Source organism: Solea solea, chromosome 18 (genome assembly GCF_958295425.1).
Source record: "Solea solea chromosome 18, fSolSol10.1, whole genome shotgun sequence".
In the NCBI taxonomy this organism is placed as follows: Eukaryota; Metazoa; Chordata; class Actinopteri; order Pleuronectiformes; family Soleidae; genus Solea; species Solea solea.
In genome coordinates, this window is record NC_081151.1 from 19,127,710 (window position 1) to 19,144,095 (window position 16,386).

The following is a 16,386-nucleotide window of genomic DNA, read 5'->3' on the forward strand; positions in this document are numbered from 1 at the left end:
GATATTGTTTCATACTATTTCATCCTCTGTGACTCAACTGGATCTCCAGCTCTTCCTTTTCCTGAGGCTACACTCTGTGGAGGCTGGAGCTCCACATCCCCACAGAAAGACGGTGCCACTTGGTCGTCAGACACTGCTCCTGAATGGGGCCTGGGGAATGAATCACACTCGGCTGACTGTATAGCTCATTTGTGCTGGTGCATACAGTGCGTTTCCTCTGCACTAGAGCGCGGCGCATGATGAATGAGCAGAGCGGAGCGTGAAGGCTGTGTTTAGTCTAATTACTCTAAGATGCCTAATTAGGGCCAGAGTCTGCAGCCTCTCTCATCGGAGGAGGAGACACAGCCCGGTCTTGTGACAGCTGTGCTTCAGAGGAAGAGCCATAATCAGGCAGATGTGGAAAACACAGGGCACTTCAGAAAACAGCACCCGTTGTAATAAACCGGGCTCATGTGATGGGAATAGACGGGACTAAAGTTTATTTTTAGTCTCCCTCAATATGAAGTTGTCATTGAGTTCAAAGAGAGGGTGTCTGCTGATTGTGTTAAATGAAAGGCTGGGGATTGAGGCAATGAGCCAAGTGTAATATCAAGGTTCATGCTACAGTTGTGCTATATATTATCCAAGTCAGACATGGGTACGTGTGTCTGCATTGTACTTACAGGGCATTTAAAATAGAACATATTCAGGATCAATTATGTCATGAATAACCCAGCGCTGTCATTTTATTTTTGATGTTTTGATTGTGTGGATTCCGGTAATGAGTTTGCCCTCCAGATGCCGTCCAGATTCAAACTTAAAAGCAGCAAAAATATACTGGCTAATTGGTTATAAGCGAAAAATAGCTTGGGGATTTTGTGGGAGGGATTTTGAGTTGTTAAGAAAATATAGATGCATGGCAGGGATGCAAGACTAGAAATAACATGGACTAAAAATGCATCTGCTTTTAAATTAACAGCTGTTCAACTTCAATGGATCTCTTCCTCTTTTTCTAAAAAGTGTTTTGAAGAAGAAAATATGAACTAAATATAAATGAAATAATGATTATGAGTTTATTCTGGTGATTGTGCGTGGACTTACAGATATACACGGGCAATGGTTTAGAGCTCAGTTTTTTTAACACCATAATACCATAAAATTCCCATGAGGAAATCTCTGCTGGTGGTGTTGTTTTTTTTAAATTTCAAATAAACCGTGTAAAAAAAAAAAAATAGAAGTTATTTTTGGCTGTGAGAAGAAGTTTGAATAAACATGACCAAATACAAATAAAGGGGGTGTGGGGGGGGCTGAAAGTTTTCCTGAGCGCCTTGTTCTTTAAACATGTGAGACAGATTATTTTTTTAAATGAAGTATTTGTTTCTGCAGCGCAGACTAATACTTAACATGCACATGGAATTTATTATTGGATTTAAATGTTGATTTAAAGCTGGGAGATAAAGAGGAATACTTGAGATAAATTCAGGCCAAACTACACACACACACACACACACACACACACACACACACACACACACACACAGATAACTTTCTCCCTGTGGTGTGTTTACGTGAGAGATGATTTTGTCTGGTGCGGCGTCTGTTGTAGTGCGACAGAGTGAGAATGAAGACTTAACTGAAAACACTTAGAGCTCTCAGGGAGATCAGCTCAACCTGACTGCAGGCGTCACTCTACTCTCATGCAGAATTTTTTTTTTTTTTTTTTTTTTTTCTGGAAATCATTTCTTGGAAGCATATTTCTATGAGATTCCTATCACAAGTGTTTTTGCCCTGAATGGAGGTACATATAAAGTTCTCAGTCCTGATCTGGATTGTTTCATTTCCCTTTTGTCCTCTGGTGGTTGTATGTGACTCTCCTCCCTCCTTCCTCTTTTATGCTCTCTTGTCCATCAGCCATTTGTTTACACACATAATTGTGCGTTGCAGCCAAACAGTCCGCAATTATCATGAGCCACACTTTCCGTCAAGTTGGAATCGGCTAATTGTTCAGTTTAATAGAATGCAGTTAACCTGCTGAGAGCTGTGCTATGGTTGTCAAAAAAGATCAGAGGAGGGAGTTTATTTGTTTGAAACAAATGAGGGATAGCTCCCAGCTAATCTTATATACATACAGTATCCATCATCACTCAGTTTGTTGTTTTTAATGGAACACAAAGTGAAAAAGTACAAGAAGCAAACGCTTTCATCGCTGGTCTGCGGTAAAGGGGGTCAACCAAATCCTGGCAGTGGAGTGCATAACGTTTTTCAACATTGCACGGAACACAGCACAGAAAGCAGAAGAAAGACAGTCAGATGAAGATGCAACACAAGCTTGAAGTGGGAGTGGTGGGGAGAGAGAGTGAGGGGTTTTTCAGGGTGATGTAAGGAGGAGGTGGGAGAGATAGCCCTCTTCCCATCTGCCAGTGGACAGCCTGTCCTCCCAGGAGCTATCTGAAGAATCTGGTCAGCCAGTGCAACATGGCGCCTTCTCAATCCCTCCAGCTGGTTGTTTGGGCCCTGTTTAGGGTGGTCTCCTGACAACTGGCCCCTTCAGCTCCCAGCACCACACCAGGATAGACCAGTACGAGCAGCGGCTTCTCCGTCCCCAGCTGCTCATGCTGCAGCAGACTTCACATTAGCATTAACGTGGGATTGTCATATTAACATTTACAGGGTTGGATTTTAATGTTTATGTCTGCACAGATATAACGGGGCTAATACAGGGGCTGGCAGGACTTGTTATTTCTACATGAAGATGTTGGCTCTCGCAGCACATTTTTCATTTTGCTCCTCTCCGGAGACTTTGTCAGGCCAGCAGTTGTATAAACTGCCTCGTGTGTGTGTGTGTGTGTGACTGATCACATGTGGTAGATGTTTGAGATTTCCAGAGTGTGATGCAAGGCCACTACACATAACTTTCCCTGGACATTGCAGTGTCCCCAACAACATCTGGAGCTCATTGTGACCCCCAAATCTTCAGGGCCTTTTCCTGCGATGCAGCTGGCACAGGAGGCAAGTGGATAGTGGAGTGTGTAGTGACTTGTTTCCTGTGGCTGGATTTGTGAATGAAGTGGGAGGAGATGGCGTCAGACCCCTAAACACTGTGGCGAGACTATGAATGGACCCGAGTTATATGGAAGCAGGGCGGCTGCATTTTAAACAACTTGATAGTTTTTCTTGAATTATTTACTCGCATTAACATGCACTTGAATGCCAGCCCTTGTAATTGAATTTCCGTTTGCATAATGAACCTTTGATTTCCTACAGTATGTAAAGTATAAAGAGCTTTTTGATCATTGATTGCATAATAAGTTGCAGATTTTACTCACTTCTCGGTACACAAGAGAACAGCCCTCACTATTTCAAGGCCTTCCAGCCTTTCTCTGTGTTTGTTGATTATTTTCGTTGTCATCATATTGCAGCCATGAGATGTCTTAGCTCGCCCATGTCTGCCGCTTATAGTGAGATAACATCGTGTAAAGACAATAGTGGAGACAGACCTGATGTATAAAAGGTACCATTGTTCCCTAAAATCACCAACGAGCAGAGAGGAAATAGATTCAGAGGAGAGAGAGAAAAAAAAAAAGTCAAAAAGAAAACCCCGGCAGTGTGGGACCATGTTCTGTTTGGATTGGGAGGTTCAGGAACCAGGAGGAATGTTGAGAGCCCAAGTGAGCAACAGAGAAATATTTCTTCCAGTGGAGGCTGTTTTTTAAAGGAATGGGTTATTATAGTTGGCCAGTTAAACCCTTTCAAATAGCCATGACATCATGGCTGGGCTTGGTGCTGCAGGGGACAAACAATGGAGGGTTTGTACCCAGAGAACCCGAGAGAGCTGTGAGCGTTTCAGGGGTGGTGGTGGTGCAGGGGGGGACTCGAAGGGAGGCAGAACGAGGGGGTTAGAAGTCACATCTGGTCTCTTTACCTGACCAAATCAAACCCTGAGAGGGAATCAACTGTGCCAAAATGCATCGAGAAAAATCCAATGCAAGGTCGGACTCGAGCAGAAATAACATTGAGACACGAAAGGTAGCGAGCTGGCTGGTAGTTTTCCCCTCTTTGAGTGTTATTGAAACATACAGCTAACCTGGCCTTATTCTAACATCGTGGTTTCTTTCCCGGGCTTGAAATGCTGAGCATAACTTACACAGCTGTATCTAAGTCAGTATTATATTAATCATTTAACAACAGCACTTCTTCAGTAATCATCAGCTTAATGCTCCACCCCCCACCCCCCCAGAGTGGCACATATTGGCGAGGAACATGATCTGCCCCGTTAATTCATCAATGCTGAACTCCAACAGTTGATACGGATCACACACCGATTATTAAGTTTCACTCATTATATTTCCTCTAAGCCCCGTCTTAGCGCCGCTGCATGATGTCAGCCAATGACATAAACTCCACAGCTGTCTCCTGGAACTGGGCTTATGAAAACCGATCGTATTACTTCCAAATGCTTGCAGCATTTGGGAGCATGCACCCGGTCCAGAGGAGCCTATCTCTAAATGCCAGATTTGTTCAAATGGAGCCGAGAACACTTTGCAAGCGAACTGCCTGGAGTTGAGCCGGCCGCCATAAAGAGCTGTGACCATTACACTGTCAAAAAATTAAAAACAGGATAGTAATGGAAAGTCAAAACAGGCTTTTAAGGTAGCCAGTTAACTAACTCGGAATATCTCTCTCTGGCATTGATCTTGCTCTATAATTTAAAAAATACATCTTCAGTTAAGTTATTTCAGAAACATGTGGCTCGTGATAAATTATGACTCTGAGCTGCTTCAGATGGAGTTACTCTCTTTGTGTACAAGGCGAACACTTTTTCTCGCGATAGAGATGCATTTGACAGCTCAACAGAAAGCCACTTACGTGACGTGACTGAAGATAAATTATGGACGGTGCATAGTAAGACACAGAAGCTGTCAAAAGAAGCGTTTTCTACGGATTATTATAATGTGTGTAACTTTCTGTTTAAATGCAGAAATATCAGACATGGTTTCTGTATTTCACCTTTTTCATTTAAACAGACGACGGCGGTTCTGATAAAACTGGACCTGGAGCAGAGTCTGAGCTGGGCGTCGATGGCTTGACAGACAAATTTGGTAAGCGCTTAATAACAATAATTATAATGTTGTATGTTTTAGCCTATTTACCACAAATCCCATACACTTTTACTGAGAAAGCATGTTGTTGTGTTTTTCTGCATTTTTAAGTGTTATTGTTGCTTGGTTGTGCAGAATGAGGTGCAAAGTCTGAATAGTGTTGATGTTAATGGTAAAAAAAAATTAATCAACTTCAGTTTTCTACCATTTGATTTTGAAGCCAGAGAGAAATCAATAGAAATCTGTTCATTAAACTGAAATACTTCTCTCCCACCGAAGTACGCCCTCGCTTCACTCAGCCTGCTAAGATGAGGAAGAGGGTGATCGCTCGTCCTGTCGGCAGCTCAGTGCGGCTCAAATGCGCGGCCAGTGGAAACCCTCGGCCGGACATCGCGTGGCTGAAGGACGACAGGCCGCTGACGGGGCGGGAGGTCGGCGAGGGGCGGCAGAAAAAGTGGACGCTGAGTCTGAGGAACCTGGCGCCGGAGAACAGCGGCAGATACACCTGCAGGGTCTCCAATCGGGCTGGAGAAATCAATGCCACGTACAAAGTTGAGGTCATACGTGAGTATTCCACATACCGAACATGGTCACCTGGAAATACTAATGCAAGCGCGTGATACAAATGCATCTAAGTGATTCCGGCTGTTCGACATGCTCTTTTGTACATCGCTGTGTAATCACCATAATAGTTGGTCTGATTTCAGCCGAGGAAGAACCGTAACCTTGAAAAAGAAAACCTACCCTCGATTCGTATCCATGATGACTGTGCTCGTGTAATTATGTATATGAGAAGCATATTGAAGAACTGACTCCAGGCTGTGTTTGTGTGTGTGTGTAGTTGTACTTGTATTTGTTACCTTTTTAGGACCCTTTCTGGCATAAACACTGACTAGTAGTCCTTATGGAGACCAAAATGTGGTCCTAAATGAGGTAGAACCTCATTTCTGAGGAACTGGTTAAGTTTAGGCTTTAGATTTAAATTGTTACACACTAACTAGTTAAGGAAAGGAAGTCAATGCAGTTGTGTCCTATGACCAATAGCTGCACAGATATCTTTCTCTGTGTTGCAGTTTCTTTTGCACTTTTCTGGCACAAACACTGACCTTGTCACGACCAGTAGTCCTTTAGAGAAGCGAAGCCCAGTCCTAATGAGGCATAACCTCATTTCTCAGGCTCTCTGGTTAATGTTAATGTTAGGATTATGATTTGAATTGCTAAATTGTGAGGTTAATCGTTTAGTTGGGCTGTCTAAATGAATGGAAGTCAATGCAGTGTCTTTGCAAGAATGATTGTGCAAACCTGTGTGTGTGTGTGTGTGACTGAGTGAGTAAGAGAGAGAGAGAGAGGTAGGTTGTCCAACTCATAGACCCTTCACCCAATCTGGAGCCGATTAAGTCCCAGCTGTCTGCCAGACACCCCCTCCCCATGAGAAATGCGTGCTGTACAACCAGGAGCAAAGAAAGAGAGGAAACTAATCACACATACTTCTTGTGTTACATGTGGTATTCCTCCTTCTCTGTCAATTATAAGTTCTAAGCCTGAGGCTAATAACTGTACAGACATCCTCTTAGACCTCTTCTCTCCAGGCTGTCATTTGTGTCATGACAAGTTTTCACTGTGTGTGTGTCTATGCAGAAAGGACGAACTCCAAGCCGGTTTTGACAGGCACCCACCCCGTCAACACGACAGTGGACTACGGGGGCACCACGTCGTTCCAGTGCAAAGTGAGGAGCGACGTTAAGCCCGTGATTCAGTGGCTCAAGCGCTTGGAGACGAACGAGGAGAACCGCTACAACTCCACCATCGAGGTGGGGGACCACCGGTTTACGGTGCTGCCCACGGGGGAGGTGTGGTCGAGGCCCGATGGCTCCTACCTCAACAAGCTGCTTATCACGCGCGCCAAAGAGGAGGACGCCGGCATGTACATCTGCTTAGGCGCCAACACCATGGGCTACAGCTTCCGCAGCGCCTTCCTCACTGTGCTGCCAGGTGAGGCTCATGTCGCTGCCACACCAGTCACACGGTCACACTGCGTAGCAGACAGACGATTCACATTAGTGCACAAAAAACAGACAGTGGTAGATGAGGACGATAGACGACAACAAAAACGACAATGCGCATGGCTTCGTCAGCGTAACCGTGTTACTGTTGGCAGAGAGTTGCAAAGACGGAGAGATTGCCTCAGGTCATGTGTTGTATATGAAACCTGAGACTAAGCAGGACAGAGAGCGACAATCCCAAAACATAAATATTTTTAGAACCTGCGGATGAAACTCAACAAATGACCAGAGATCCTGCCTACAGCAGTGGTAAGTAGATTTCCTCCTGAACGTGGAAGATTGAGCTCAAAATGTGTTTAACATTCAAAACATAGAGCATTTAGGCTGCTTTTTGTCCCCATTACTATATTAAAAGGCAATAAGAATATGTTTTAATTAAAATTAATTTAATTTTCTTTTAATTTTCACCAAATATGAACACACCTGAGCAAAAAATACGAAATATTTAAAAAAAAAATCAGATTGAATTTGTGAAATATGGAAATGCGTCACACTGGCGAACTGTCCAGGGTGTACCCTGCCTATCGCCCTATGTCAGCTGAGATTGGCACAGCACCCCCCCGCGACCCTCCGGTGGAGGACCAAGCGGTAGATATGGATGGATGGGTGGAAATACGTCACAGTTTAAAGTTCGCTTGGCTCGTTTTTAGGAACAAAAATAAAAGAAAAACCGATGATAATTATCGCTACTCCACTTAAAAAAAAGAAAGAAAACGTGCTTTAAAATGAATCATAACATTGACTCAACAACACATAAGAAGATGAAAAAAGCCTGAAGATGTTACCGATAAACACACACCACCAGGACGCTGCAATTTACCGAGACTAAGGGTTAAATGTTGAAACATCTTTGCTTGTTTTCTGAACTAAATAATTACATGAATCCATAATGAGGAAAGCCAGAGCTGATTTAAAAACATTCTAACTATTGTTGTGGTCCTTTCTCTTTTTTGATTCCCTCCTTTTTGCAGACACAAAGCCACCCGTCCCACCCGTCTTCTCGCCAGCCTCCAGCTCCCTGCCCTGGCCTGTCATCATTGGCATTCCCGCTGGAATCGTGTTCATCTTTGGCACAGTGCTGCTGTGGTTCTGCCAGAGCAGAAAACACTGTCCTCCTCCCAGCGCTCCCGCCACAGCAGCAGCAGCAGCAGCAGCAGCACAGGTTCTGCAGAGCTCTCACCGGCTGCCGTATCGAGAGCGGGACAGAGGCTGCGTGGCTTCTTCTTCCTCGAGCCCGGAGAAAGACTGCGTGAGCTCCATGAACTATGAGGAGTACCTGGCACAGCAGCAGCTACTCCTCAACCAGGGAGGACCAACAATACCCCCTAAAATCTACCCCAAAATCTACACAGACATTCACACGCACACTCACTCTCATGTGGACGGGAAAGTGCACCAGCATCAACACATCCATTTTCAGTGTTAGCCTCAGTGCCGACTACTTTCCATTAACTGCTCCGGTATCGCAGAGGGAGTTTGCATTGTAGACAGAACAGCAGTGTCAAATACCTGGCATTACTCCTAATAATAATACTGATAATAATAATAATGATAATACAAAGGGACTCTGAAACAGTGGCCAGTGACACACCTCGTGTTCTTGAATCCTGTCTTCCATATATGGTGCTTTTTCACCGTCAGATCGTCTCACCACTAAAACCCATTAATCCTTGTTGTGCACATGAGACGAAAAAAAAAAAGAGGACAAGGAGATCTTGAGCTTGTGAGTTGAACTGCGGCTGTTAAGACCGACTGGAAGGTCTACCTCCTGAGCAGCTGATTTTCTATTTTATTTTTTGCATTTTTCTACTTGAGGTGTGGCAGAAAATGGGAGGTTTTTACCCTTTCACGTCATCGGCCGTTGGAGCGCAGGAGGTTTTTGTAAGTCCTGCGTGGCGATGAAGATAAATGGTACTCGAGATTTACAAAAGGGCTGGTTTTATGCTCCTACTCAGGTATTCCTTTTGTTATTGTTTAAGATGCATAATGTTTTGGATTGCTGACCACTATCCTTTATGTTACCATTCTCCACCCCTCACTTCTGCACCATGTTAAAGGTGACATGTTGATAGCCCGTTTGTGGCGTGCGAAACACGCCTAAAGACTGCATTGGGACAAAAAGACCTGTGACTGTCATTTAGCCCCGTAGGTCGGCTCCCATCACTCGTCAGTAGCATGTTGAGATGGACCAGCAGAGGATGAGTCTGCTGCTTTGACCGCCGCAGTATCCACCCCACAGTATATGAAGCTGTAGTCATTCATAATCAAAGTGAGTCATGAATATTTAATTTATTTTGCTAAAAAAAAAAAAAAGTGTACCAAAAGTTTATTTTTCAAAGTAAGGCGTTTTACATATCTGTAATGTTATTAAAGTATACTGTTGTATAGTGCATTTTGAGTACTTTTTAAATCACATTTAGTTCCTGCCAGTATTTGACAATCTTGTATAATGTGCTCTGTTCAAGGCTGAACAACTAAATCTAAAAACGTTTGATTAAATGACTTGAAACAAAGTGCAAATCTCCGCCATCTTCTGGAGGACACCCATGAACGTCCTTCAAAAACAAAAGGCGTAAAAGTCCTTGTGGACATCTTCAGTGACAGTTCCCGTCCTGAAGAATTGGGTGGTGTGGAGGTTGTGGACCCAGACAGGTCAGCTTTCTTCTTTTTGTGCCAGGTGAAGTGTCTGCCGAGGGTGACACAGGGCAGCCAGCAGCGGGACAGAAGTTACCTGGGGATGAATGACTGAATAGATTCAGTGGAGACACAAGGGCAGCCTCACAGTCCTTTTTAGATGAGTGATGGCCCCTGCAAGACTACACCCAAAGACCAGCATCTTTTCTCCATTTAAGTGAATCAACCCTCTCTGCATTCAACTCTGATCTAGGTAGGATTTCCTTTCACCATTTAGCAGCGTATTGTCCTGCTCTGGGAGTGATTTGACAGGAGCCTGCGTTTGCTCAGGAAAGAAGGGGAGCATTGTATTGGACAAGCTCCTGTTCTTTTGGAAACATTGCTGAATGAGGATGAGCTGTGGCGAAGTGTATCGCGTGTTTAAAACGACGCAGAACAAAACATTTTATACTTCAGCCGTGTTGGTACCCCTTGTAATGCGTTCAATGCGATATTCAGTCAAGTTTCAAGTAATGCAACACTGCCCCCTAGTGCTGGAAAAACGCCAATCATGCAGGAGTTAAATCATCATCTTTATTAGCCTTTACAGTATTTTTAAGAACATTGAAATAAGACAAAATAGTGAACATGAACAGGACAAACAAGGAAAAAAGTAGTCAGGAATCAAGAGTATTTACAAACAAGCCTAAACTCCCTGGACTTTGGTGATAAGTTCATCACAAAGTTTGGTCAGCTCTTCGACCTCCTTTTCCTAAAAAAGGACAGAGAAAAAAAGAAAAGAAGAGACATTAGACTAGTATACTTCCATATTCAAGACTTTTACAGCTCAACACAAACATGCTCGCTCACCTTTTGGTCCAGAGTCTGGTCTAGTGACTGCACCTTCAGTTGCTCTCTGCGCAGCTGGGCCTGTAGAGCCGAAACCTCAGCCTTGTACCTGGACTGTACCGCGGAGATTTCTTGGTTTGCGCTGAGGACGAACGATAGAATGAGTCGAGTCGCTGCAAGTGCTCACAAGTGTTCACAGGACAGAGTTCCGGCTTTCTTACCAGGCAATTTTCTCATCAGCGTGGGCTTTGAGGGTCTGGTAGCGCTGCTCCTCCTTTTGGATCCGAGCTATGCAGCTTTGAGCGCCAGCTTTCAGATTCTCCTCATTCTGGGGGGAAACAGATTTTTTTAATAAGACAAGCCAAACTCACCACAGCTTTTGTGAAATCACGATATGCGCCAAGTGTCTAACCTTTTTGTAGCCCTCGATCATATCCTTGTACTTCTGCAGTCTTTTGAACAGCTCGGAGCAAGATCTCTCCATGGAGTTCAGGTCACTGGCCACTTGCTCCTTCTCCAGCAGCGCCTCATCGAGCCTCATCTGTGCCACTCCTTTGTCCTTCTCCTGATCATCTAAAGAGCAACAAAATTAAGAAATAACTTTTTAAGTACCCATTCACCTCAAGAAAAACGTAAGTGAATAAACTTGTAAACACATTTTCAACTTACCCTTCATTTTTGCCATCAGAAGCTCATATTCTGCCAGCCTTTTCCTGCAGAGAAAAACAAATGTTTTAAAAACATTTCATCACTTAAACCCCCCCCCCCCCCCCCCCCAAAAAAATGCACACCTCACCTCATTTCTTGACCGTCGTCGAGTAGATTTTTATACTTTGCACACCATCGTTCCTCGTTTTCCTTTCCCTGTTTGAGAGAATAAAGTAAAAGTTACAGACAATAAAATGCTTAGGTCTGTGAAAAGTTATAAGAGTTATGCTTTTCAGATGTGAAAATACTCTAGTTTGTTCCTTTATGGCAGTAAACTAAATATCTTTGTTTCCTGGGCAAATCAATTTGAGTATGTTGTCATTTTAAGGCTTGGGAATCACAAAAGAGCAGTTATCTGAGCAGGACGTACTTCTGCCTGGACTCTGGCGACGATTGCGTCCATGTCTTTCTGACTGTACTTCAGCACTTCAATAATGGAGTCTTCCGCGTTCGCTAGTTGTGGGAAAGCAGGGACGAGGTTCTTGAAGACTGGAGTCTGGAAGACAGTCACATAAGTCAGGTTAGGATGTGAAGCTACAGTGCTCCGGACTCGCAGTCGTATTGGTTTAAGAGTGGCTTACTGGAGCTGCAGCGTCGATCAGTTTGAAATCGTAGTCGCGTGGTCTATGCGTTGCCTCTTTTTCTGTCATCTGTGGAGCTTCAAGGCTGAGATAGAAATAAAGTGGTTACACATTGCCTACACATGTCCATCTAGTGGCAGCAGCAGCAAGTACAAGTGAAAACATAAGTACGTTATACCGTGAGGAAAAGGCAGCAGGACGAGGGACGTGGGTCGGACCAGCAGCAGACTTCTTTGGACTCTCTCTGAGGAGCGGGTCGAATTTAAGATACAAGGATTGTTTCCTCAGCGCAGATTCCTTGAACTGTCCACAGAAATTTTTATTAGTATTTAAATAGCTTTAGGTCATACAATTAAATAAAAAAATGTCAAGTAAGTACTCACATTGCTGGATCCAAACTGTTCAAGGTAGTCCATTTGTCCATCAAAATCACTGCCCATGACTAGAGACAAAAATCTGAGGTTAACTTTAATAATGTTAGCTCTCAGTTCACCGTTTAAAACTGTAAAACTCCAGGTTAAAAAACTCAAACATTTAGATGGGTTTCTTGAAAGTGTGTAGGTTTTTAAGTGAATAACTGGTTTAAAAAAGGCTTTTACATGTACTTCAGTCCAAGGGCCTTGCTTTGTAGAGGCTGCCGAGTTTAAAAGCCGACAGAGTCTTTACATGCTTTGTTTGCAAAGGGCCACAGTAGTTTTATGACGCTTTTGGGGAGAGGGAGGCATGAGAGGTAGAGTCGTCCATTTGCTGCACTCTGTTAAAGCATTTGATGTCACTTATTCTTAAATGGGGCCTTTAAGGCAATAATAAAAAAAAAAATAAAAATGCAGTTGTGGCCAAAGATTACTTACAAGCTGTTCCAGGAACAAAACTGTCAGTAAAATCAAACAGCGCAGCCTCCGACTTCTGCTCAGGTTGACACAATCCGGAAAATTCGGGAAGACTTGGCACAGTTCCTATGTCACGATCGGGGGCAGCAAGCCTGGGTTCATCACTGCAAAAAAAATAAAAAACAAAGATTGGGAAAAATAAAGAACTGCTTTAAATAAATGCTTGGCATACGCAGAATAAAAAACAACCAAACACATACCATGCTGGTGATACAGCTTCCTTCTCCATTTGCTCTGGAATGGCAGCTTCCATGCGCACGGGGCTGGGTTTCTTGCTGCACATGGGAGAATTGTCCATGCTTACTTTCGTTCCAAATGGATTGAAGTTTGGGTCATCAAATTTGTCAATGTCAAAGGAGTACGAGCCTTTGGGCACGGGGACTTCGTCGCTGGCATCGGGCTTTGCCAGAGTCTCTATCGGTGTTTCGACGGCAGGTGCTGGATTTGCGTCTTTAGATTTTGCGCCCGGTGGCCTCTTGCCAAATTTCTTGGGCGGTCGCCTCTGTTTAACCTCACCTCCATCATCGAAATTGAACTCGAGCTTGACTGGACCTTCCTTGACTGGGGCAACATCTGGCTGGGATTCGGCAGCTGGAGCCTTGGCTGTAGTCGTGGATGGCACCACTGCGGCTATTGGTTTTGCCTCGGGCTGAACAGGCAACTTTTGAGCCACCGCGTCGGGGACATGGACAGTATCTGCACACTTGGCTTCCTGTATTTGTGGCTCCTCAACAGGTTCATTATTGTCTCGCAATTTTTTTTCAGGCATGGGTGAATTCGGGATTTTTGGGCCACCAGATTGGAAAGAGTTAACTGAATCAAGGTTGTCAAAATCCAAGTTGTACAAGCCTTTGGCAGGCAGTGGGGCATCTTCCACAAAGCTGCCCGATGCTTTGTCTCCCTCGGCATTTGATGTTGTCGGAGTGTGCGGTTCTATGTCAGGCGTGGCAGTACGCGAGTCTTGCTCTTCGACGGTTGGGATGGCTACCACTGTGACCACGCTGCTCTCTGTGGAGCTGATGTTGGTGGAGTTGTCAACCAATGAATTTTCCACAGATGCGGTGAAAGGAAGCGTCTCATCCAGGGCTGATTCCACGTTGGTTTGCTCCTCCACGTTATTCTCTGGTGGTGTGTGTTGAGGCACACTCTGATCTGCAGGAGGGCTTTTAACAGGTGGTCTTGCAGGAGACAGAACCATCTTATTAGAGCACTGAAAAGGATTCATATCGTCAAGGTTGTCAAAATCCAGTTGATAACCTCCTTTGCTTTGTATTGGCATGTCGTCATCGGGATAGGACGACACTTCTGTGGAAAAGGTTCAGGGGTTGTGAATTAATTTTTCAGCTTTAAAAAAAAAAGAAAAAAGAAAAAGACATTCAAGTTGAATCATTGAAATAAGTTACCAGTGTCCTTCTGTGGCAAATCCCACGTTGTATCCAAATTTACAGGCTCCATTGCTTTGGTACACTCATCCACGCTGGTCATCTTCATCAACTTACTTGGAGACACAATTCTCTTGGTCATGGGGTCTCTCCTCGGAGTCTGAAAACAAACCTGCACATGACAGAAATAGAAGGAAAATGAATTACAACGTCCAGTCATCCAAACAGACTTGTCTTTTTTCCCTCAATCACCTCAAAATATAAAGTGATTCAATACCTTCGACCCCTTTGGCACAGTCTTACTGGGCAGGTTCTCGGTCTGACGCAGGATCGAGGGCCTGCCAGTCGGCTGATCCAGGGCAAATATGTCGTTATTTAAGCTGCTGTGTTTTCCTCCAGGGCAGAACCCACGATTCTCATCATTCACTTCGACAGAACTCATCCTGTGAAAGCAGAGAGATGAACTGGGTTGACTCGACTGCGCTCGGAGGGAGGCGTCATCCTGAAAAGCTGCACACGGCTGATAAGACACATTTGGTGGGGGATTTTTCTGACACGTGGGTAAATTATTATCTCCACAGAAGTATGTGACGCACACACACACCAGAAACAGGACAAATGTGATTCCACCATTATTAACTTATATAGATTAAGTATTTGCAGAGTAAAAGTGTATCATTTATATAGGACATATAAATACTGAACCATGATCACTTGAGTTTAAATTATTGTTGGCCTGTGTGAGCTTATTGCAAACACTGAGGTATAAGAAAACATTTTAGTGCAGCTTGACTGCAGCATAAAATACAAAATAATAATATGTGGGTCAGAAACAATGCTGTTACATAGTCTCTCCACCAGGGAGCAGTGTCTTTAACTTGGGAGTTCAGCTCTTGCTCACAGTGATCATTAGTTATGCTCAACATTCTTAAATGATCACACTCTGTCATGTGGTCCGTGAAGTTGCCAGAATAATCCATTAAATTATCATGAGATATACAATTTGGAATCTTTTTGCAAAAAGGGATTAAAATACAAGAAAAAGTAAACACTGCATTTTATTTTGTAAGATGAAGTGATCTTTGTGGACATAACGAGACCTTCTGAGGTACACACACACACACACGGTTTATACATAATCTGAACATTGTCAGGGACGCCTCAAAACTGACTGGTCGACTGGGGCCAATTTCTGCCATTTTCCACTTTCCACTCACATTTGCCATATCTGTGACGTCATTTAGACTAGTAAACCTGGAAGATTTATGGAACTGAAGTTTTGACTAGTGACAATGACATAGCAGATATCGGTAGTGAATATCTAGCCCTTGGTTGTGTTTGCTCGGACGTGTGCAGCAGTTTACTAAAGACTAAAAGACTAGTAACTGTTCAGGAGGACTTGGTAACCAACAGAACTTTGACAATAAAGTCACACAAAAACAGTTCTCGGTTACTATATACTAATAGACGGTGAACGTTACGCGCAATTACATTAGCATGCGCTATAATAGCCACGTAGCTGACAAGAGGATTAACGTTTGGACCCCGTAAAACTACGGAAAACAATGGAAAAATCCGTTATCACGTTGACAAAATGACAGCATTGAATTTGCGAGGCGTGAACGAGAAAAATGCTCACTCATTGCTCACCACCTACCTCAAACAAATTGGGACGCAGTTGGCAGAGAGAGTGGAGGAGCTACAAGTCTGGTCGAGGAGACGCGACCCTTTGACTCACTCTTGCCTTCTCTCCTCTGTTTTTCAGCCGTTTGGAATTTAAAAGTCTTGAAATGCGCCAATGAAATCGCGGGCAGCGTTCAAAGCAAACGCGCTTCCGCGTTGAGCGACAAATCACGTTGAAGAGTCGATATGCGGCTGCGCGCAAACTCCAAAGACGATACAAACAACAAGATAGTAAGCGCATTAAAAACAAAATGACGTCTATCCCGCATCAAAGGCTGAACCGTGTACCTTCTTGAATTTTTCTCCATTATGTTTCAAAATGTCTCCATAACTACAACATAGATTTCATATTCACAAATCCATGTTTTTTTTATAAATAGGTATTTTGTTTTCTTATGTCCCCCATGCTTATTTTTTGTATACATTTTTATTTTTATTTTAATATCAGGTTTTGTTGTTGTCTTTATCTATTTGTTGATTTCATACTGTATAATCTTTTGGTCAATCTTTAATAAAATAAATAAAAAAATAAAATCCAA

General features: G+C 43.6%; 2 protein-coding genes across 3 annotated transcripts in view; one reads left to right on the top strand and one right to left on the bottom strand.

Annotated features, from left to right (window-relative positions):
• LOC131444643 (fibroblast growth factor receptor-like 1) overlaps nucleotides 1-10,237 on the top strand; it is a 28,355-nt gene extending 18,118 nt beyond the window's left edge. Inside the window, exons 4-8 of one of the 2 annotated variants that reach the window (XR_009233750.1) lie at nucleotides 5,004-5,078; nucleotides 5,358-5,642; nucleotides 6,717-7,070; nucleotides 8,113-9,410; nucleotides 9,819-10,237. Coding sequence is in view for 1 of the 2 variants with exons in the window: in XM_058615176.1 (XP_058471159.1) it covers nucleotides 5,004-5,078; nucleotides 5,358-5,642; nucleotides 6,717-7,070; nucleotides 8,113-8,567 (1,169 nt within the window). In the remaining variant the exon portion in view is untranslated. Of the gene's footprint in view, nucleotides 1-5,003; nucleotides 5,079-5,357; nucleotides 5,643-6,716; nucleotides 7,071-8,112; nucleotides 9,786-9,818 lie in introns of those variants that run through there. The other variant, XM_058615176.1, reaches the window with a different exon arrangement.
• A 97-nt stretch (nucleotides 10,238-10,334) lies between these two features.
• tacc3 (transforming, acidic coiled-coil containing protein 3) lies at nucleotides 10,335-15,979 on the bottom strand. Its single transcript, XM_058615175.1, has 15 exons — nucleotides 15,822-15,979; nucleotides 14,442-14,607; nucleotides 14,186-14,336; nucleotides 12,983-14,087; nucleotides 12,744-12,886; nucleotides 12,276-12,334; nucleotides 12,071-12,195; nucleotides 11,893-11,977; nucleotides 11,682-11,807; nucleotides 11,400-11,467; nucleotides 11,273-11,316; nucleotides 11,016-11,176; nucleotides 10,825-10,931; nucleotides 10,625-10,745; nucleotides 10,335-10,526 (listed from the first exon to the last, which is right to left on the bottom strand). The coding sequence occupies exons 2-15, from the start codon at nucleotides 14,604-14,606 to the stop codon at nucleotides 10,461-10,463; spliced, it is 2,526 nt and encodes an 841-aa protein (XP_058471158.1). The 5' UTR covers nucleotide 14,607; nucleotides 15,822-15,979; the 3' UTR covers nucleotides 10,335-10,460.
• Between the last annotated feature and the right edge of the window lie 407 nt (nucleotides 15,980-16,386).

Excerpts from the sequence above, each read along its gene's own strand:
- tacc3 (XM_058615175.1), bottom strand. The coding sequence starts at position 14,606 with ATGAGTTCTGTCGAAGTGAATGATGAGAATCGTGGGTTCTGCCCTGGA. Across the intron at positions 14,337-14,441 it reads CTGTGCCAAAGGGGTCGAAG|GTTTGTTTTCAGACTCCGAG; the intron begins GTATTGAATCAC and ends TGTCATGTGCAG. Across the intron at positions 11,468-11,681 it reads TCGCCAGAGTCCAGGCAGAA|GGAAAGGAAAACGAGGAACG; the intron begins GTACGTCCTGCT and ends TCTCTCAAACAG.